This window comes from Chelonoidis abingdonii, chromosome 2 (genome assembly GCF_003597395.2).
Source record: "Chelonoidis abingdonii isolate Lonesome George chromosome 2, CheloAbing_2.0, whole genome shotgun sequence".
Taxonomy (NCBI): Eukaryota; Metazoa; Chordata; order Testudines; family Testudinidae; genus Chelonoidis; species Chelonoidis abingdonii.
In genome coordinates, this window is record NC_133770.1 from 109,804,219 (window position 1) to 109,827,291 (window position 23,073).

Here is a 23,073-nt window from a genome sequence, read left to right on the forward strand (position 1 = left end):
GGATTAAACAAAGACTGTAAATGGCTTGCCAACTACAAAAGCAGTTTCTCCTCCCTTGGATTTCACACCTCAACTGCTGGAACAGGGCCTCATCCTCCCTGATTGAACTAATCTCGTTATCTATAGCTTGCTTGCACATATATACCTGCCCCTGGAAATTTCACTTACATGCATCCGACGAAGTGGGTATTCACCCACGAAAGCTCATGCTCCAAAATGTCTGTTAGTCTATAAGGTGCCACAGGATCCTTTGCTGCTTTTGTTTAGCACAACATATTCTGGGCTTACCCAATAGCAGATGCCCCAGGCCATGAAAAACTATTTGAGTTAACAGGCAACAGGGCTTCCCAAGAGAAGGTAAAACTGCTACTCAGAGATAGGGCTGTGGGGAAGGAAGCGGTCTGCCAAAGCTCAGGTTCACAAAAACATCCAAATATACAGATTTTCATCCAGAGGTTTCAGGTTTCTTTCTTTACAGTTCATATTACTTCACTCTCCTCCTCAGATTCTGTTTTGGGCATCCATCAGCCTCATTTCTCCATGGCCCAGCTCTTTGCATTTTATGAAAGATGGAATGCCACGAAAAAACAAATAAAGGCTTTGCATACCCAGCAGATGATCCCAGGGTGGATTTTAGCTTAATTGTAAGGAGCTCCCCCACTAGCTTAAAAATGCACTGCAAGACTAACCTTGCAACTCGATAGCCTGTAATTAGTTTTCCTGCCTTTAAACTGTTTTGTCATCTGACTGAGAACCAACCGCAAGGGTGAGCATCTTCTGTCAAATAAGAAAGGTTCAGTGCAGAATTTTTACATTCTTGTTCAGAGTTTTGACACCCAAGAACTTTTAAACCCCTTTTTAAAACTGCCAAAAGACAGACACTGTAATAAAATAAGATCAAATCCCAGGAAACTGAAGTGGTCTGTCTTTACAGTACATACTATAATAATTGCTGGTCAGAACCCTAGAGGCCTGGGCCAAAAAAACCAACACTGGATTGTTCAGTTAAAATAGCATTCAAGTGAAGCTCAAAAGATGGAAACCCCTTGACAGAAAAATTCAGTTCAGCAAGAGAGCTGCTTTTTGGGGGGTGTTGGACAAGCTTTCATCCTAAATCCTCATCTGCAAAGGTGGCACCTGGATCCTATATATCCGAATACTTTGAATAGTGTTATCATTCCTATCCCCCCACTCACGAAGCATTCCATGGTAAGAGCATCCTATAGAAACTGAAAGTAGCAATATGGTATCAGATTTATACTCTATACGGTTGAATTGAAAAGACCCATTTTCACCAGTGGCAAGAGGAAAAATCAGATTTGCTTTATGGAACATTAAGAAAGTTAAGTGAAGTGATTTGTTTTCACTCTGGTACTATGCTGAACTTTGAATGCTGCAATGAGAGCATTCTTTTATCCCAGAAGGTACTATCGGGAACAGTAAATGTCTCTCATTTACAAAAAGTTGTCTTCCAAATCAGTTTCTGGAAAAAAACTGTCAGTTAGACGTGGATTAGAAAGTTTCTAAAGTATGCAGACTCTTAAATAATCTAGAATTTAGTAAGAGCAGTATGCTGTAAATTGAAATACAGTTTTCCCTCAACTAACTCAGAAGTGAATATACTGTACCAGCTGAAAAATTATCCCCTTGTGCTTTGGAAGCACACGTACAGTATCATTATAGATTCAGCTTTGTGGTATTTTTGCATTAAGGGCATCCAGCATTGTAACATCCCTAAAACTGAGTAGGATTACTCCAAATGGAACTCCTTTCAGATAATCTGATCCACAAAAACCCAGCTGTCAAAGAATCAAGATGCCTTACAAGTCTACAAAAACAAGAAAACCACAAAACACCAACAAGCCAAATCAAATCTACACTTTGTGCTTGGTGGCTGAGGTTACAGCATGCTATGGTAGAAGAGATGTGACACCTCAAGGTTAACATCTTTGAATAATTCTGTGAAGGGTATAACTGACAGAGTCAGAAGTTTTAAAAGCCTCATGCTATACTTAATGAGTCTAAAAACCATAGAGCCTGCCTGGACTGAGACGGTTTAAAGGCAAAATAAAATTTTGCAAAATAAAAGTAAAATAAAAAAAAATAAAAAAAAATAAAAATAATAATAAAAAAAAACTCAGTATGCAAGATGCTCCATGAAGATCACTGTTTGCTAGAACTGATTCCAGGTACGAGGCATTTATAGAAAGGAAGTGCTATTTATTTTCTGTTGCATCAGCTTTAGCTCTGTAAGCTAAGGTCCATTCAATTTCTCACAAAAGGCAGTTGACTGGACGAAAGTACCATTATGAAACTCTATGGGCTTTGGTACATGTTTTTCAGTAAGTAGGAAAGTATGTGCTTAAATGGAAGTGTTGTTTCTTGTTTGAAGAGGACCAACAGATCTTAGGAATGCTTTTTCAGCCCTAGTCTATGCTGCGGGTGGGGGGGGAGGGAAATCGATCTAAGATACGCAACTTCAGCAATGAGAATAGCGTAGCTGAAGTCAAAGTGTCTTAGATCGAATTACTTTGCGTCTTCACAGCGCGGGGTCGACTACCACTGCTCCCTCGTCAGCTCCGCTTCCGTCTCTCAACAGTGGTGGAGTTCTGGAGTCGACAGCAGAGTGATCAGGGATTGATTTATCGTGTCTACACTAGACACGATAAATTGATCCCCGATAGATCGATCACTACCCATTGGAGACCTGCCCTCAGACTCTACTTAGTTGCAAGTCAGACACAGAGATAGGTGCCAACTCCAAGAGCCTGTCAGTGAGGTAACTTCCAAAGCTATAAACTATTGCTAATTCCAAGCTACTACAATTGGCTCTGGAAAAAAAAGTTACTGAAGAGACCCATTTCTCCCAGACAGAAAAGCTTGACAGCAACAGGTCAACAGAATGGGAGATCTGAGCTTTGCTATTACAAGAAACATATCAGGTAAGCCACGGTGGGTTTCCATAGTATTCTGTTAAAAAGATCAGTCAAACTGTGGGATATTATTCGCAGTTGTCCATTAATATGGACTGAACAAAATTTGAAGTTTAATAGCATACAATTATTTTCAGGTTAGCTCAAAACAATATACAGAGAATCACTGAAGTATTAACAGTAGATACCCTCCCCATGTCAATACTGCATTGGATGATGCCTGTGTAGTGACAGAACATGTATGAGTTTTATTACATTGCTGTTCTTCACATTTCTCATTAAATGCAGTATAGGGAAGTGCTGGGACTTTGCTTGGAAAGCTTTGATATACAACAGATACAGCAAGTTTTTTCAAACAGTCCTGGCTTGTTAGGTAGTGTCAGACTTTAAGGATTCAATCCAGTTGGATTCCCTTCTGAGAGTTCAAGGGTTGCAAGTATGAAACGAGTCTCTTCTACCCTGACACATGGGATGCAAATCAGCAACAAAATCAGCCTGCCACACTCCAAGGCCTATGTACACTGGGGAAATTTCTTCAAAAGTTCTAACTTGTGCTTTTTAAAAAAGCTGGCACAATAAGCTGAGAGCAGATTTAAGAGACTGAATCTTTTACACAGGCTCGTTGGGTTAGGAACCTTGGAGCAATTGTGATGCAGAACGAGTTACTCAATCATCCCTCCATTCAGCATCACTGCCAATAGTTCTGACAGTGAGTAAGACACTGAACAGAGGGGCAGGTACTAAGAATCTTGGATTTGGTGTACAGACTTTTAAAGTGTTCTTGCAGAAAGCATAAAAAGAGAAGCTCTACAACTTCCTTTTACGGAGTCTAGCCAGGTTGTAATGATGTACAAGATTAGCCTTCTTTGCAGGCTCAGTGCTTGACAAGATGACTTTGTGGACAAAGGCCCTTCATGTTGTTGGCTTTAACTTAATATGACTCTCCTGAGGAAAAGTTGCTGTATTTATTGTGGGAACCATCAATTCCCATATGAACATTATTCTGGTTGGGAATAGGTTTTCTGGTATCTAGAATTTAATACCATATTTCTCATAAATGAACAGAACAGTAGTCTCTCTCTTCCTGCCTGGATTCGTGCTTGAAATCAAGAGTTCAAAGGGTTGATAAACAAGGATGTTTGGTGAAAGCTATCAAGTTCATAGGGTGCAACTACAATAATTTCAGGTCAGCTGACAACAAAGAATTCTCATATCCCCGCAGCAGGAGATCCCCCAGTCTCCATCTTGACCTTTATGAATCTCAGAGGTCTGTTAAGGAACTTCATATCCAAGGCTTTTCTGTTGCCCCTCCCCACTTCAACTTTTAGATGACAGGCAAAACATAAGCCTGGATATCTCCTACCCAGGAAGTTATCTATAGACTGATTTCCTCAATTGCAGCAATTCAGAATAAGCATCCATCCTTGTGTCTACCCCCTCTGCCAAGTGTTCCTGGGAGTTGGGTAAGTGATAAATTTGGTCCAGGAGTGGTTGCGTTCCTTGATCAAACATTTGTTCCTAGTTATCTCGACAACTCATCTTTCAATGGAGATATGGAGCCTGTTAACTACCAGCAGAGCAATCTGTCCTAAGGCCAATTCTTTACCTCAGGGATGCTTATAATTCAGGCACCTTGTTTGCAGTTCACTAATGACTGTTCGAAGTCAAAGCTCCTAATACACATGAACATTTTTTATCTTCTGATAAAGAAATCTTTGTGGGGAAGGGGAATAGTCAGAAGTTTAAGATCTCAAATTTGCTGACCCCAAGCCCCAGAAAAAGTAATTGCATAACTCATTAAAAAACACACCAACACTTACCTACACTAAACTATGCCAGTTAATCCTTCCTATAAATAGCACTTGGATATAAACCATTGTACCATCTCTCAAACAGAGCATTGTACTCATGCACTTGACAAATGGCTTGGTTCCAAGCTTCTAAACTGAATAATTGAGGCAAATTATGCAAAGAAAAAGGTGGAAGTTGTGAGCAAAGAAAGCAACATACATATACAGGTATATTTTTTAATTAACCCCTTCTAAAACCAACTGCATTGAGTTATTTCATGAGCAGACATTAAAAACTTGAGTTCTTATGGTGCAACACTGTTTTATATATAAGCTAGAAATTTAGAACTACAAGGTTTTAAAAGTTTTCATCAGGCATTTTCTTCATCTTATTTAGCTTTCAACCCCATTTGGCATTAGAGGGTTCAAAGCCACGTTTGCTCTCCCATCTACCTCATTTTCCATTTCAAATTAGAGCCATTCTGTACAGATACAGTATGTTGAACTGAAGTTACTGATACATCAAGTTCTAGGACAGAGGTAGGCAACCTATGGCACCCAAGATGATTTTCAGTGGCACTCATACTGCCTGGGTCCTGGCCACCGGTCTGGGGGATTCTGCATTTTAATTTAATTTTAAATGAAGCTTCTTAAACATTTTAAAAACCTTATTTACTTTACATACAACAATAGCTTAGTTATATATATTATAGACTTATAGAAGGAGACCTTCTAAAAACATTAAAATGTATTACTGGCATGCAAAACATTAAATTAGAGTGAATAAATTAAGACACAGCACACCACTTCTGAAAGGTTGCTGATCCTTGTTCGAGGACAATAATTTAAGAGTATGCTATGCCACACTAGCAACTAGAGAAAAAAACCTTAAGATTTTACAGTGGTCTGCAGGAAAGAAAGTGTTCATCTTGTAAGAGAAGAACTGCTTATGCAGAATCCTACAGTTTTTACTGGAGATTTCAGATCGTCCAAACAATATAAACATTGTTAAGATGAATGAAAGCCACCATGTACTGTAATGTCTCCATTTCCTTTAACGGAATGGCAGAAGAGACTATAACTATAGGATTATTTACTATGATAAAGTCAGGCATCCCCTCAGCAAATATGTTTTACAAGGTTTTTCTCAAATTCATTCTCTCTGCGTATTTTTACTGTTTGCTTCTGGTCTTGGAAGAAACCGGACACGGATCAGGAAATTCAGGGCACAGATTATTACATGCTTATGTTGCTGTCTTGTTACCTACAAGCAACTTCTTGGGGGAAGGGGGTGAGGAGGGGGAGTCCTAAGCTGGCAGGGAACGCAGGGGCAGAAGTAGTCTTGGCACATCAGTTGGCAGCCCCAAGGGGATTTGTGATCCAACCCATCACAATGACAATAGGTCTTTTAATATTGTATAAGCCCTCTAAATACTAGGCTATGTTAGGATTTCAACAGCTCAAAGGACTACCATAGTTACTAGTATGTTTTTGGAGAGGACATATGGGCAAAGAGTCTTGCATGCCAAAAGATTACAAAATGTAGTGCTATATTAAACAAAAAAAAAAAAAACAAAAAAAACACCACACACAAGGGAGGGGGTGTCTTCGGCCAATGACTCAGACTTCAACTGGCGTGCAAAGCCCTGTCAGAAGATTGCCAAGCTTTTCAAGAAATACCAATGACATACATTAAGAAACTTCTATTTCTTTTATAGCACATTTAATTGATTTGGTTGTGTTAGCTATCACGTTGCAGGAAAGTTTCTGCTGCCACTACACCATAAATTTTTATCTAATGAATTTGCACCATGCCTACTTGTAGGGAAGTCAATGTTTATTATACTTCCTTTCTTTGACTTTGAGTTAAGCTTTCTGATAAAGATATAGCTTTGTGGAGTAAGACTACTGAAAACAGCTCCGTTGAGATTACAAAACAAAGCATGGAGGTCAAAAAGATTAGCTGAACGGTGGACAAAGTTCAGAAAAGAAAGAGGCAACCCATCCATTGGATGTTACTGTACCGAAAATCTATGTTTTTTTATCTTTGCTGAAATCAAGTGTGGTTATTTACCTGGGAGTTCATACATGAGATGGATATTCAGATTCCACGCTTCTGACCCATTCCTCTCCAACAAGGAAACACTACGATGGGTCCCAAAAAGACAGTGGCTATTAAGCTCCTGAGCTGCTAGTAAATCCTCCCACAGATACACGACCTACTGCCAGCAGGTAATAGTTTTATATGGGGATATACAAGAATCTAAGGAAAACAGATGGCAGGAGATGCCTTTTAGGCATTTACTACTTTTGGCTATGGACCAAAAAAAAGTGCTAATACTGTTGGTTACTTTTTTCTGACACAAAATCAAACCAGATTATTTCAGTTGTACTCACTTAGAAACCATTTATCATGTTAATTTCTAAAGACATTACAGGTAAAACAATTCCTATGGTAAGTATATATTGACCAGCACATTACAAAAAAAAGAAAAAAAAAAAAAAAAAAAGGGGTGGGGATAAGGGAATAGCAATGTTTGATACAGACTAATATAGATTGCCAGTATTTGCTTGTTGGGGGGAAAAAAAGTGAGAGATCCAAAACTTAGTTATGCTGCACGGCATAGCTGTCTGATAAAGATGTACTCCCCCCCCCGAGCCACTTCTCTTCATGTATATATTAAAAGTATGCATATAATATTTGCATATACACAGAGCTGCCATCATGCTGAAGTGTGCTACCCATAACTGGGCTAGACACCATATTGTACAAGACTCCTTCCACGTCCCTCTTCATAACTGATTCAGCAATTCCTGACTTTAGTAGAAGAAATACGACGAACAGATTTAACATTTTGCTTCAAGAACATTTTGCAATATGAAGTAATCAAATTCTGTTTACGTATAGAACTACTACATCCTTATCTAAGAAGTTTTTCTATCAAACCTAGATTTTAAAGAAATCTTGAGGTCAGAGTGTAAGAACTTTCATCCAATTTAACTCACTAAATGAATTTGAAACAGCAGATGGCCCATTCAGTTTATGTAGAAGGAACCCAGTTAGTGTGCAATGTTTTACACTGTCAAATTCTAATTTTAGAACATTCTTTTAGCCAACAGGGGAATTTGTTTACACTAAGGAAGGTTGTACATTCTATTTAGACTATCTCTAGCATCAGATGTCAATACTGATTCTTTTAATACCTCCAGTTTTCCCCCTCTGTTTCTTCAATTGCAGCCCCTATTAGCAGACCTCTGAGGCTCAACATATTGGGAGGAGTATCCAAAAGGTAATAATTCAATTCTTTCTTTAAAATTGCTCATTTTGTGCAAAAAAGTTTACAGTGGTCATGGGAGCATAAAAGAAAATTGATTACAAAGTTGCTATCTCTGCCTTTTAGTTTTCATGGCATGATCACCAATTGATCTTTATCTCATTTTGAGTGTCAAAAACAAACTGCTTGGGAATCACGCTTACCTTAAAGAGCTACCAAGAGACCTGGAACATGGTACTTCCATTATTATGTTCAGATGACAATGGCATTGGAAATCTTTCACATCAAGGAATAATTCAACAACTTTCTATTCTTTCATTTTAGAAGAAAAATTGCATTCAGCAGTACATTCAATCTTGAGTCCAAATAAACAAATGTCTGATTTTTCAGTACTTCAAGAGGAGCATGAATCTTTTCTATCTTGCTACTTTACAATCTTTGACAAGATTTACAGCTCACTTACTAAACATGTTTTCTTTATTTCAGTCCATTCCATTGTTTCATATGATTTCCTTCAGACTTAGTCATGATGAGTCAAATCCACACACTCTCATTTGATAAAATTACTAAAACACTAGATCACCAGCTCACAGTATTTCCAAAACATTTAAGTTTGCCATTGTGTTCCAATTGTTCATAATGGGCCTGATCTGAAGTCTACTGAACACAAGGAGAGAGAGTGTCTTTCCATTGACTTCAATAGACTTTGGATCAGGCCTTACTTTGGGTTAAAATATATTCCTGTAAACTACACTCCTTTCTACAAGTAGCTGAATTTTAACAGTCAACTACCACAAAAGGTACTAGTTTAGAGCATAACAGTTTATTTTTATTTTAAAACCAGTCTCCTTATTTGCACTGTCTAAATCTGAAGTTGATTAATTCAGGATAGCCAGCCTGTATTTTCAAGTTTATAAAAAAAAGCTGACTGGAAGCCTTGCATGAGAAGGTTAGGCGGTGATACTAGGGCATTCATCATAATTTCTCCTTTCCTCCCACCTCCTTGCCTTAAGTATCAGTTTTAGGAAAATCCACTGGAGTCTGTCTACTTAATATATTAATAGCTTTAAATACATTTTTCTAAAAAAGGTGCCAGCACCACTTTGTGTTTGAATCCCCCAAAACTGTGCAGAAGTGTCTAGTGTTCTGGGGTACTTGCCAAAATGACAGTATTTACTATATGACTAATATGCATTAATGAAGCATAAATGGACAACCGTTTACTTGTGCTAATAACTAAAGCGCTTTATTAGAGCGGGGGCCTCAAGCACGAAGGATTGCCAGATTCCCCCTACTTGCCAAAATTATGTTTAAAAAAACAAAAATTGGAGCCAACATCAAGGGCTAGAGACAGCAGCACTCAGTCCCATGTCATTGTTTAACATGCAATACGTAAAGTACTAATAACTCACACTGCTTTCAGTTTACCATTTGTTTTTTCCTTCTAAAGCAAGGCAATTTTAAGAGTTCACATTTTGGTCTGAACCGTACATAAAGCCAAAATTGTGTTACCATAGCCTTTGCATTATGTTAACCCAAGATAGAAGGCTGAAATGGAAGGCAGAAAAAGCCACAATGTTTTATTAAAATAGGATATCATCAGGATCTAGGAAAGAAAGTACTCAGCAACAGACCACCCCTGGCTAGAGTTTGAAAAACTAACCCTTTGTATTATTCCCCATGCAGCTTCTTTCTGAAAATCAAACAGGCAACTTCTTAAATGCATACATGCAAGAGGGCAGAGTTAGCATTGAAGTGGGAATTTCTGGAGGGGAGAGAGTTGTGGGGGAGGGGTTGGGGAAAAACCAAAGTTCAGAGTTGCAAACAAACGTGCAAGGAATGGGAAAGTGATCACTCTATGGATGGTAAATAGAGGAAGGCTCTTTTAGCTATGGCTGTTCAGTATCCCGTGTGGAAGGGATGAGTTCATCTAAATTCTTCCAGCGCAAGCATTGAGATCACAACAGGTGTTCTTATTGTGACACTCTGCACAGAAGTCAAGCTGTAGGTGCCCACAGTGATTAGGCTATCCTTTTATCTTTTGATTTAGTACCTCAAGGTCAGTACTGCAGTAACACCCAGCTTCCTTATTATGGCTATACTATACGAACAGGGAAACAAATGGTGCCTACCACAAGATGTTTCATTAGCAGTAAAGTCTGGAAGCTTGCACTTACAGTTTCCTGTTATCTGTAACTGGAAGACTTTAGTCTGCAGGATTGTCTGCGTTTAACAAGCAAGTTCACTTAGAATTTAAAACATTTAATTTCATCCAATAAAGAGAAGATAAAAACAGAACCTACGAAATGTTTAGCTTCCTTCCTTTGGCCAAAAGGCATAAGTAATCGGTTTCTAGATAAGCTTATACTAACGCTAAGTATGGGCATGGCCTCTGAGAAATGGTATTTCCTATCAATAACTGATTAAAACAATCCCACATCATTCCCTTGTTCCTTTCTAAATGGATGTAATAATCCCATTTTAGACCAGTCATGAACAGCAGTATTATTTCAATATTAAACATGGCTTCTTTACTACACCCTCTCTCTTCAAGAGAGCACATCTCCAAAAATATGGGAAGCAGCTCTTCCTTCGTAAAAGGCTTGCTCTAGCAGCAGGCACATTTGTCAAGGTGTCAGAAGCATGGTGGGTTTGTTTAGGGGTTTTTTGGTATACAGGATGATTCAGTTAGCAATACTCATTTGTACTATAATATTTCCAACAGAGCTGTCGAAACGGAAGACTCACTATTAGATAAGAGTTGCATATGCTTGTCTCATACTCTAAACAGGTTTGAACTGTGAAACTGTACTTAAATAAGTCCAACTTCTCTTCTCCATTAAGATGGCACAGCTACAGTGGAGGACTGCCAATATGAGTAGTCCTCCACTGTAACTATTCACTAATCAGCTTGTTAGAAATTTACTGATCTGGAGAAGACTCTACTTAGAAGATAAGCAGATGAAAATACATAGGATTTAGTTAGTTTGTTGATCAGGTAATTAACAAGTATGGCATAACAGTCTCATCTGAAGTTTCGTGTAACTGACCACTGGCCAGGAATCAAGCAGTCTCCATCAACACTGGTGTTCTTAGAATAGGGACTGTTATCTTACGTGGTGCACGAGAGCATCAGAATTAAAGAAAAATTCATTCCCTTTATTCCTGTGAGGAGAGTTTGCTCCAACCCTAGGAAAATCCTGAATAAGTTCTAAAATCAGCCCAGGAAATTCTCATAGTTTTCAAACTTAATGGGATGAAACAGGAAATCTGAGACAAAAACAAAACAAAACCCAAAAATATTTGCTTAGAATTGTGTCTTGCAAGCATGAAAAGCAAGGAAACACGATGACAAATGTTTGTGCCAGGACCATTTCTCAACTCACAAATCATCCTGATTTCATATGGAATCTGACTGTACTTAACCTGGAGCCTGGCACCACAAGAAGTAACAGATTGTTCATGTTTCCCTGTAGACCCACTAAAAGGATCAAATGTCAACAGTCTGCTGGAAAAAGCAGTAATCTTGGTAGGTCTGAAAGTGTATGTTAACTCAAATCTAACAGGCTACATCTCAGACACCTTTCCTATAAAATTAGTAAACAAGACTAAACAAGCCTTTCCAGTCTCCTGTTCAGCATTAACCATCCATCAAAAGAGCCACATAGATTTCGTCACCTGCAATTTCTCATGAGATCTGCAACTATGGATTCTTCCTGCTTCGTGACCCAAATCTTTCAGTCTGTTTTGTTGCTGCAAAGGAATGTATAATATGATGGCTAATGGGAAGCTTAAGGACATATTGTGGGTTGCACCTGAAAGGTTGAGAAACAGGGATATAGACAAAGCTTCACACTTAAAAGTAGTTGTCTGTCAACCCTTCACTTTGAGTAAGCGTTCTTAATATACTGCCAACCAAACGTCAGTCTAGATGAAACATACATACGTTTTATAAGTCTGTTAGGAATACCAATTCTTAATTAGAACTGCTGACAAATTTTTAAATGTAGTAAAATCTGAACTGGATATTCCTTAAATAGCCAAATTACTTCACACACAACTAATGATTTAGTGAGCTTCATGTGAAGTCACATCTCTTCAAACTTCTTTGAAACAAAACTGTTTACTGCAATATGATATTCAGATCAGACCCTTGGAGAAAAAGGGTAATTCTTTAGTCACCTCTAAAACAGAAAAAGCACGTCATTTAAATTTTAAGTGATTTTAAAATAAAAATTTAAGCATTGCAGGGAAGGTCCAGATCAGGCCTTCCATGAATTGTACTGTAGCTGGGTGAGAAAGATGAAGCATCTTCCACCAGAGGGAGGAAGGCACTAATTGCTGGTAGGTGAACCCATAGCAAACTACTAGAGAGATCTGAGGTCTTTAGGGTTAGGAGATATAGTCTAGAACTACCAGAAGGCTTACAGTATCTGGAGAATGTTGGTGCAGTTCTGACCAGGCTGAAAAGTGTCTATTTGGGTTGGTAACAGGTTCTAGTAGACTCTTTTCTCCTGTGGTTAGAATGGGGGCCAAACCTTCTATTTCCGACGTCCCCATCCAAAAACCAGACCATGAGATAGTGTGAGCCTGGAATGGGGTACTTGGTCTCGTCCCCCTCCCACCATATCTTGAGTTAGGAGAACTGGCTAATCCTGATTAGTGGGCAGACAGTGTTCTGTGAGCCAGAACTGTCTGGGCCAGGGAGGAGCTAGAAGAATGGATGTTGGCTCTGTCACGACATATCTTCCCTACAGCCTGTGGAAGCAGGAGAATAGGAGGAAAGGCGCATCTGAAGCGGTTAGTCCAAGACATCAGCAAACATCTTGGGAGTCGCAAGCCATGGCTTCCCTGGAGTAATACAGAAAGAGCTTTCTGTTCATTTGGGACCCAAACAGTCCAATAGTGGTGTACCCCATCGCATAAATCTCTCTCAGGATGCTGTCATGAGTCTCCCACTCATGGTCTATTGAGACGATTCCGCTTAATTTGTCTGCCAAGGAATTATGATTACTGGGAAGGTATGTGGCTTGTATCATGATGCTGTTCCTGATGCACCAGTTCCAAAGCTTGATGGCTTCCTGATGGAGGGGATAAGATCTTGCTCCTCCCTATCTGTTTATATAAACCACAGTGGTGACACTGTCCGACATTATATAAATATGGAATGAGCATATAAGTGAAAGGAAGGCCTTGCATACAAGGCAGACAGCCCTCAGTTCCAGTAAATTTACATGTAGTCTGGCCTCTCATGGGGTCCAGATACCTGGACAATCACACTGCTCAGAGTAAGCACCAGGTCTCCGTCCTGTCTTTTTGGAGAATTAGGAAATGCAGGAAGTAAAATCTTCTCTCATGACAATGAAGTGTGACATACTCTATTGGCCTTTGACTTAAGAGGGATTCCACATCTAGCTGATCTCTGAAGGGGGACTAGGAACAGGGTTTAAGGAGGTGAAAAGGAGAGAAATTCTGTGGATAATCTCCAGAACCTAACTGTCCATAGTGATCTTGTTTCAGCTGTGGGCAAAGAGTGCAAAATGGTCCCTAAAGGTAACCGGGCCAAAGTAGTTGGGATCAGTGGTGGTACATGAGTCTCAACCAATATGTCAAGAGTGATGGCTGAAAGTAAACAGAGGCTGTGGCAGTAGCAGGAGCCTAGAAGCAGTCTTTGAATCTTCTGATGTTTGTGCAGTGGCTAATCCATGTGCTGGTAATAAAGTGTCTGAGGAGGGGGTGGCCTCTGTCTATAGAGATGCTTCTGGTGTTTCCTCCTGAGGGCCAGAGTATAAATCCCCAGGGAACACACAGCTGATCAAGTCTTTCAATGAGTGCAGAGACTTGTCCATTTTCTCACTAGAGAGAGTTGACTTGCCAAAAGGAAGGTCCTGGATAGTGTTTTGAGGCTCCCTAGGAAACGCTGCCAATTGCAGCCAGGAATTCCTCCTCATGCCTAGACCAGGGGCAACACTTTTGGGAGCCATGGCTGCCGCATCCACTGTCTGGCTTGGAGAGCAACCTCTGTCACTAGCTGCCCCTCATTTGAGAGACTGAAACTGGGCCCTGTCTTCTGTGGGAGGCTTGTCTATGACCTCCACAAGCCTGCAATAGGTATTAACTTCCTTATCTTGCTAACAATGCTTGGTAATGAGTGACAAAATTGCAGGACTGTGAAGGAGAAGCACTTCCTCCCCAGGAGGTATAGTATCTTAGAACCTTTATGTGCTGGGATGGCCCTTTGGTAAGGAAGCCAAGCTCTTTCAACCACCACCTGTACCACTAATGAGTTGGGGGCAGGATGGGAGAAGAATTCAGACCCTTTTGCAGGAATGAAATACCATCTCTTGGTCCTTTTTGGTCTTGGGGCTCAGGATGATGTGTCACACTGCTCTAGCAAGTTCTAGTATGGCATCATTGATTGTTAAAAGCCGCCCTACTCGGTCCATGCAGTTGCAAGATGTCCAGGAGTCAGTGCTGAGGGCCCTGGACCTCCTCTAATGGGATCTGTAGGTCACTGGTTACTCTTTGTAACAGCTCCTAGTACTGGCAATGGTCATCCAGTGGAGAAGGGGAAAAAGGAATGACTGTTTTCGTCCAGGAACGATGGTGGTTCCGATGGGTGGCTCTTCAATACCTGCAGATTCTTCTTGTACAGCGATGGAACTGAGTGGCAAGAGAAACAGTACAACTAGTGAAAGGGCCCAGGCATCTGCCGTAAGGATCCCATGGATTCCAATAACGCTGTAAAGAGGGATTGATTGGTTGCAGGAACACAAAAGGAATTATTACCTGCAATCCCTGGAGAATGAGTGCAGGTCATACCCAGTGGAATGGCAAGCATAACTTCTTGACTGTCTATCAAGATTCAATTGTCTCAGTGGAGATACTGGTGAAGCCATCTCCTCTGATTCATCAGAGTCCAAAAACTGCCCTGTTGATACTGGCAGTGCCATTTGTACTCCTGCTGGATGGCTGGAGGTTAGACAGCTCCTGGGATAGTGATGTGGGCTCCTCCTCTGGAGTAAGGACATATTTTAGGAGAGCGAAGCCAGAAGTAAGTGGAGACTGGATATGGGAGGAACATATTCTCTGGTGTTATATAAAAAGTCTTGGTCTGCCCTGGTGTCTAAGGGGTTTCCTCAGTTAAGTCTAATGGATCCAGTACATCAGCACAGCTAGATGGTCTTTAGATGGATGATATTGTACTGAAGATGGATCCAGACTACCACTCTGGGACTGAACCAGTGAGGATCTATCCTTATACTTCAGAATCCAGGTGACCAACGGAACTAGTGGATCTTTCTTTTTATATATCTTGCCCTCGGATCGGGGAGTCTTCATCGAAGCTGGTTCCTTAGATTCTGTTCATGATGTCTGATCCAACCTGGACTGGCATGAGGAGGAAACGCGCAGATCCTCAACAGGGATCTGTCCCTGTGCTCATGAGAGAGCTTGTGTGTCCTCTACTCTAATGGGAAGCCCTGAAAGAAGAATCCTTGGGCTTAGATGTTGACGGCTCTACTCCAAGGCACATGCTTGGGGGCACTGCTAGGCCAACATACAGGGGAGTCTCCCTAACCCAGATCGGAGAAGAGCCTCATAGCCTTCTCCCTCAGCTGCTTCTGCAGGCAAAGCTCCCAGGCCTCTCTGGGTAAAAAGAAAATCGAGAGACAGATGCTGCACTTGACAGAGATATGCATCTCACTCAGACAGTACAGTCAGTGTTGATGTTTGTCACTGGTGGAGAAGAATCAAGGGCAAGAGATGCAATTCTTGAATCTAGGGACTCCGGGCATAGTCCCAGAGCTGGGACAGGGGTTCCATAACTGGGGGGAAAAGGTATAGTAGAGAGTATTTCTTTTTATATTCTTAGATTAAGAGTTAGTAGTTAAAACTATTTACAATTTTTTTTTATATAGGTTATACAACAAAGTGAAGGAGGACATGATTCTGACTCCAGCCATGCCGCCCTAACAAGGAACTGGAAAGATGCTGATCTGCACTGCCTCTTATAACCTCAGTCGGGAGCATTAGGAGAGCTACGGCACATGTACAAGCCCGTGTACACTGCTCTGACAAACTTCTGGACCCTGGTGCACCTGTATCCACATGCAGAATACACATAGGGACCATCACTCAAAGACGAAAAATCTGCTTATTGACGCCACATATGAGAAAGCTGATGACTTTTTCTGCACTGTCAGGAGTGCTATTTAAACATTATTGTTTTTTCATAATGTATGTAGTAGAATGATGCAATTCAAATCCTCTGTTTTCCATTCAGTGAGGCTCAAGCATGGTAAAGTGTACTTATGCTCTCTGGTTGCCATGCATCATCTTTTTGTAGCATGAAAAGCTGAACTACATCCCAAGTTCTGTACAAGATTGTAGCTTATACATTAAGCCTGCAGAACATTAGGAAATCCAACAGTGTTTTTTCAAATCTAAATTTAGAAGAGTTTGGAGAATAGTTTTCCATAGTCTTTGTATAACAGTTAATTACACTACCTACAAACAGCACAAATTTCAGCTGATATCAGACATAGGTCACGAGTGCCAAAACATACTTGCCTTCTCCTACAGCTCTGTGTACTTTGTAGTAAATCAGGTCAAAGTTCTAGAGCAATGTCTCCTGGTTTGACACTTTGTTACAGTACACTAGAAAGTTGGTGGCACTTTTAAACAATTTTTCAAAGGGTGTTTTTATTTAATATAGAAACAGTCAAACTTGTTTACTTCCATAACAAATCTGATTTCACTCTCGCCACATTTTCCACGTGCCACTATTTGGTGTTTTTCCAGTGTAGAGATGGGAGTATGTTGCATGGAGACACTTGGAGTTTGATAGATGAGGCTTCTGGGATCTGATAAGGCAGAGGTCATTTTGTATTATGAATATAAACAAATTGGATGTTTCTGCTAAAATTAACAGTTCATTGGGACACTATCTCACCCCTCGCAAACCAAACCTAGTCAATCCACAAATAAAATAAGTACACCTAAGCCAATAGAAGCAATTTTGGTAAGACCCTTATAACCAAGAAAAAGTGGATACTTCACACTGCATTCTGAAAGATCTATTGCCAAATTCTCCCCTAGCTTAAGACAATGCAGCTTGGCAGGCATCAGTGGAGCTGAATCCATTCATACCAGTGGTGAATTCTCTCCCTCCCTCTCCCATTAGTTTAATGACTATAGACCAGGGTGGACTGATTTAAATCAAAGTAATTTAAGTCACTGATTTTAATCAAGATTTAAATCAGAAGTCAGGAAACATTGATTTAAATCAAAAGAAAAAAAATTAGGAGCATGTAGGGAAAGTAAGGAAGACAGCTCAACATTTTTCCAAGCATTTGTGTTCCACGTCATGTTGAATTAGTCATTGAAAATAGCTCAAACAAGTATTCTCTCTAATACGAATAAGACAAATGGAAATAAACACTACTAAATACTTTAAAGAAGTTTGTCCCCCTCCTTTGCATTAGTATAGTGGTGGGTGGGGGATAAGCAACCTTGACTCTCAGACTCGTAGTTGTGTTTAGAATTTTAGATTCCAAAAACCTGAGATATTGAAAAGGGATTAAGATTCAAAAGGTGAGGCCAGAAGGCATCCTTGTGGTCATACAGTCTAACCTCCTATATAAAACGCAAGCCATAGGACTTCCCTAAATAAGTTTGTTTGAACTAGGGCATACAGAAATAGACATTGGGCAGGTCACTGGAACTTGAACTATGTATGCAATCAACAGTTAAGAAATTAAATCTTTTCTAAGAGTTCAAGTCCCCGTGCATAAATGCTGCTGTAACCAGATTGCAAAAGAACGGAAACAAAGTCATCCCTTTTTCTGAGAAATTCTGGAACTATGTTCTGAATTTCCAGGAACTGAAGACAAACGTTGCCAATTCTCACCGCTGGATTTTTACTGAAGAGTCAGAGAATTTGGAAAGGACCACTGAAAATCACTGAAAGGCAGTACTGATTTTTTTTCCCCACAAGGCTAGAGATAATTTCCTGAGGAATGCACTCAGACTTACATGGAAATTCCCGATACAGTAAAGAAAAAGCCTCATGTAAGCAGGATCTTAAAAACGGCATCTAAAACAGCAAACATTCTAAAACTAGCATGGAAGTTGGTGAGAGACCTAAAGCCTACATTAAAAAAAATAAAGAACTGGTTCAATTACTGCTTCTGGTTGCCAATCTGAACAGGTAAAGGAAGAAAGAGGTGGGTGAGGAGTTAGCTTAAAGGTAAGAGGATACGTCACGCTGTAGGTAAGAGGAGATTACTACCTGTAACTAGAAGTTCTTCGAGATGTGTGGTCCTTATCTGTATTCCACTGTTGATTATGCATGTGCACCATGTCTCCAGAGCTGGAGAATTTGAAAGTAGCATTTGTTGATCTGTGCCTGAGCCCTGGCTCACCTCAGGCCTCCATCCAAGAGGATAAACAGCAGGGCAGACCAACTGCCTCTCCATTTCCTTCACCACAATGAATCAGATAAACTCTGAAGGAGGAGAGGAAAAGGAGGGTGGGTAGTGGAATACAGAAAGGGACCATATATCTCAAAGAACTTCCAGTTACAGGTAAGAAACTTCCTCCTCTTCTTTGAATGATGGTCCCTATTGCATTCCACTGTCAAGTGATTTTCAAGCAGTACTTAAGTAGGAGGAGGGTGCAAGATTCCAGAATCTACTGGTCAGTGGATGTGCGAAGACCAAGCAGCCCTGGGAAGGTGGATGGTATGCATGGATTGCCATCCAGGACTCAGAAGGAGCTGATGGACAAGCCTGATGTCTTCAAAAGAGAGGATGTAGTCCAATATGAGAGGAATATCTACAGTTTCTAGGGGAATTCCTCTTTGATGTGCCCAAAAAAGGCAGGTAATATCTTCTAGTAGAGTCCTTTCTACTATGAATAAGGATGTGTCACACTTCTGTGAAGCATGAACATTCGAAGGACGATACCCATCCAAATTCTAAGCCCTGAGGTGGAGCTGAAGTGGATCAGGGTACTTGATCTTGCCATTTCACTGGGTCAGGAGCTTGGAAAACATTGGGAGGATTGATATAACCAGGATGACATACGTAAGAGGTTTGGAAACCAAAAATGTCTATGTCAGAAGGGGAAGATCAGGATAACCAGTGCTCTGTCCTGTCAGATTTTGTATAGAACTTGTGGCAGCAGTGGTAGCGGTTGGATCAATTCATTTATTCCTTCCATCAAAGGATGAAGCAGAGCACTGAGCTGGGAATGGTGATCTAGGATTTATCTGAAGCAATATGTGGTGCATTTCCTGTTTGCTTGAAAGGTGAACAGATTTCTGGTTGGAATTCCCCATTGAGTGAATGTAGTCTAGGAGGCTTTCCTCTGCTCCATTTTTAGCCTTTTGAAATAAGGTATAATATAACCTGTGATTTGAGTTTGAATGATCTACTCAATCTAAACCTTGAAGTACCAACAATATCAAATGAAAAGTTATGAGTCTTTGAAAATTTTAGTTCTGACTTACGTTTTGTTTTAAAAGTCCACAGCAGATGTATAAACAAAGAAGACCACAACAACAGCACTTCACACCATAACTTAGAATTTATACCCTTCTTCTGGCCTTTAACCAAGACAATGCTGGCTCAGCAGCCAATTTTGCAAGTCAAATTTAATCTGATCAAGCTTATGGGGGGGGGAAAATAGGTTTTTTCCTCCTAAAGCTTATTTAATTCCTCACAGCACACACTTTAGCTGAGAGAGGTTTTCCAAAGCCAGTCTTTGTAATAGGTTCAAGTACTTATTTCAAGAATGCTAGCAAACAGTAAATATTTGTGCCAGGAAATACTGTGTAAAATTAAACAGTGCACTCTCTCACTCCCTTCTCTGGAGACCAGTTCGCCAGTAGATGCAGAGGATCCAACCCACAGCAGTGTTTACTATTCCTGCATGCCCTCATGCAATTGTTATGAAGTTTTTTAGTCAGCTAATTTCCTAGAACAAAAGTAGAGTATCTACAGGTTTTGTGGGAAGAGAGGGAAGGACGTGGCACGTGTAAGTGTATAGCAGGCTGCAGAAGAGGTGGATTACAAAATGCCAGTATTGCTAACTCCAGGGATTTTATCACGAGAGACTCACAATATCTGCCATTTTTCTTAGAACTCCAGTCCTGGAGTCAAGTGACAAGAGAATCTCAGCTTTCATTTTTGTTTCTAGTCCTAACAGTTGTCAAGAAAAACTTAAAAGTGCATTCTAACAGCTCAAACCAAAATATGAAGAAAAAACCTTCACCCACCCCTTGAACAAATTTGACGATTTTTTTGGAGGCCTTTTTGAATGCATGGTACTGGAAATACTGCAGTTACTTTCAAAACTCAGGCAGAGGTCTGTCTAAATACAGTACCCAAAATGGACCAATAGACAGCTGAGCCAATGGAATGAAGACCCAAGCCTCCTGGAATGAGTGAACCTTCTCTCTCCACTGAAATAGAAAATGTAAATTAACTCATTAAACCAATTTTAGGAGGAAGATTCCTAAGCAGCAAATGTGTAACCCATGCTAGCATGTGTATTCGCCTCCATTTTTTGGCTAGTTCACATGAGATAGCTTGCCGCTGTAGCAGACTCCTAAAGAAGTTTCTCCTTTTGCTCAAGCAGTATAAACTCCTCGTTTTAGCACGGCTGGCCCATGAAGGGTCAGTTATATATGCCACTAGCTAAGTTTCATCACAAAGCAGGAAAAACTAAAACTTGCAAAGAGAAGGAATTCAAATTGGTTTAACTGAGTTGATGAGACCAAAATGAAGCAGATCTCTCTGAACAGAGGAGCTATCTTAAGAGCTGTTTGTATTTTGCATTGGGGGAGCTTGGGAGAGCCATGGCCTTCGGCACTGCTGGACTTTGCATCATGAGGAGGATAGTCTGATTTAATGATAAAGACAAGAAAAAGGTTAATCCAACGCACCATTTGGTGAAAAATGCTGTGTCACTGAACTGTGAAAGTCACTGATGAAAAAATATATGACAGTTGACAGAGGATTAGACACTCTATGACTACTTTTATTTCATATTTATGTCCCTGGACTTTTAGGCTCTGTAGTCAGGTAATGTTGTGCTAAGCATTGAACAAACACAGTCATGGTTCTAGAGAACTAATCTGCAGTTACATTACACTAGCTACAGTAAAAATGAATCATAAAATGGCTACTAACTTTATAGGTATAGGAGCAAACAAACAAAAAAGTTTTGTTTAGTTCTTTGTTACAGGGTTTTACACCTTCTGCTGAAGCATCTAGCCTGGGCCACCATTAGATACTGGATTAAATGGACCAGTGATCTCATTTGTGGTAATCACGACACTTCCTGTTTCTATTTAATATTCAGCAGACTCTGGTCTGCGGAAAAAAATATTTTTGCTGAAACAGAAATTTCCACATTCCATGGGTGCTGTTGCCTGTCACTCTGCCAGAAAGAAGTGTGACCTAGCAGAATGAATAAGTAGATCTGAGGGTCAAAAGGGTCCTTAGCCATCAATATTGCCTATTCAATTAGCTGAAAATAGCCCTTATCTTTGCTTGCGGTATATATGTATTAGTGAATGGTTGGTCCATAGATAATGTTGAAGTCACTGCTACCAACCATCAGTCAAATTCAGAATACTACTAGGCAGCTACTAAATCTTCAGTTTTACATCCGCACCACCAAAAGTACATTGCAATGTTTCAAAATAAATTAAAACAAAGCACACAGTTAAACACTTACTATCCGGTAAGGATGGTGTAAAAAGGAGTCTGGGCAGCCAGCTAAAGCCATTTGTTCTTCCAATTTTTCTTCAAATTACATCTACTGCTTCACACACCTGCAGAGAACAAACAAACAGTCAGAAACCACACTGAAGGCCTGACAACTTATTATTGAAAAACTTGTTTGAGACGGATGGAGCAGAGAAGAGTAATAAGAAGTGGCAAGTACATGCACCAACTTGGAAGAGAAGTCTGCAGGTAAAGATTCTGAGGTAGGATTTTATAGCCTGGGAGAACAAGTCTACTTTTTCACTCAATACCAGATTAGACAGCCCCGATAAGAGAGCCAACTATTGTCACGTTGAATCACTCCCAATCTACTTGCATGCCTCCGGTTTAAGGAGTATATGGAGGAACTGTCCTCACTTTGGAGGTAGATTCCTCATATACCTCAGATTTTACCTCATAAGCTTCCTCTGAATTCCAGAAGTATCAGAGCAAGATCCTTCTAAGACTAAATGGATCATCATAAATAAAGCTTTGTCCATGCTTTCTTGGGGAAAAAAAAAAAAAGTTACCATGTTAAATCAACATTTACCAAACAGTGGTCTCTGACAGGCTAGAAAAAAATCAATGACTTCAAGTAGGGCAGTTTAACTGCTGAAAAAATGCTGGCTAATGGTGGCAACTGTACGCTACTCAGAATTTTGACTAGATGTTAACCATTGGTAAGAAGTTAGCAAAACTTAGTCTCCCACTTCCCCCCATATTATAGGATTCAAAAATTCACTCCTGATGGAAAGTATCAAAGCAGTTACAGCCATCTATATTTCCCCAGCTTGCACGATCCTGAAGCTATGAAGTCGAATAAAGAAGAATTCTTATGGGAGAAGTACATCAGTCTCCCCTTTATTGCAGTCTATGAATTGGATCTGTTTCTGGGGTAGGCAACCTATGGCATGCGTGCTGTCTTCAGGACACGAGCTGATTTTCAGTGGCACTCACACTGGCCAGGTCCTGGCCACCAGTCCGGGGGGCTCTGCATTTTAATTTAATTTTAAATGAAGCTTCTTTAAAAGTCTTATTTACTTTACATACAAACAATAGTTTAATTATATATTATAGACTTATACAGAGACCTTCTAAAAATGTTAAAATGTATTATTGGCACATGAAACCTTAAATTAGAGTGAATAAAATGAAGATTCGGCACACCACTTCTGAAAGGCTGCCGAGCCCTGGTCTATATTTACATTTAGACTATAACTTTTGGCAAGATTAAACACCTACAAACCATTCCACACATTTAAAATTGGGGGAGCTATAACTAATTTGAAGTGTTCCAATT

The 23,073-nt window shown here is 40.1% G+C and overlaps 1 protein-coding gene across 1 annotated transcript in view; it reads right to left on the reverse strand.

The window, feature by feature from the left end:
• Nucleotides 1–21,832, reverse strand: part of GRB10 (growth factor receptor bound protein 10) — a 163,387-nt gene extending 141,555 nt beyond the window's left edge. The window contains exon 1 of the mRNA XM_075062612.1: nucleotides 21,745–21,832. Within this exon, the coding sequence (XP_074918713.1) occupies nucleotides 21,745–21,795 (51 nt within the window). The 5' untranslated portion in view covers nucleotides 21,796–21,832. The remainder of the gene's footprint in view (nucleotides 1–21,744) is intronic.
• Between the last annotated feature and the right edge of the window lie 1,241 nt (nucleotides 21,833–23,073).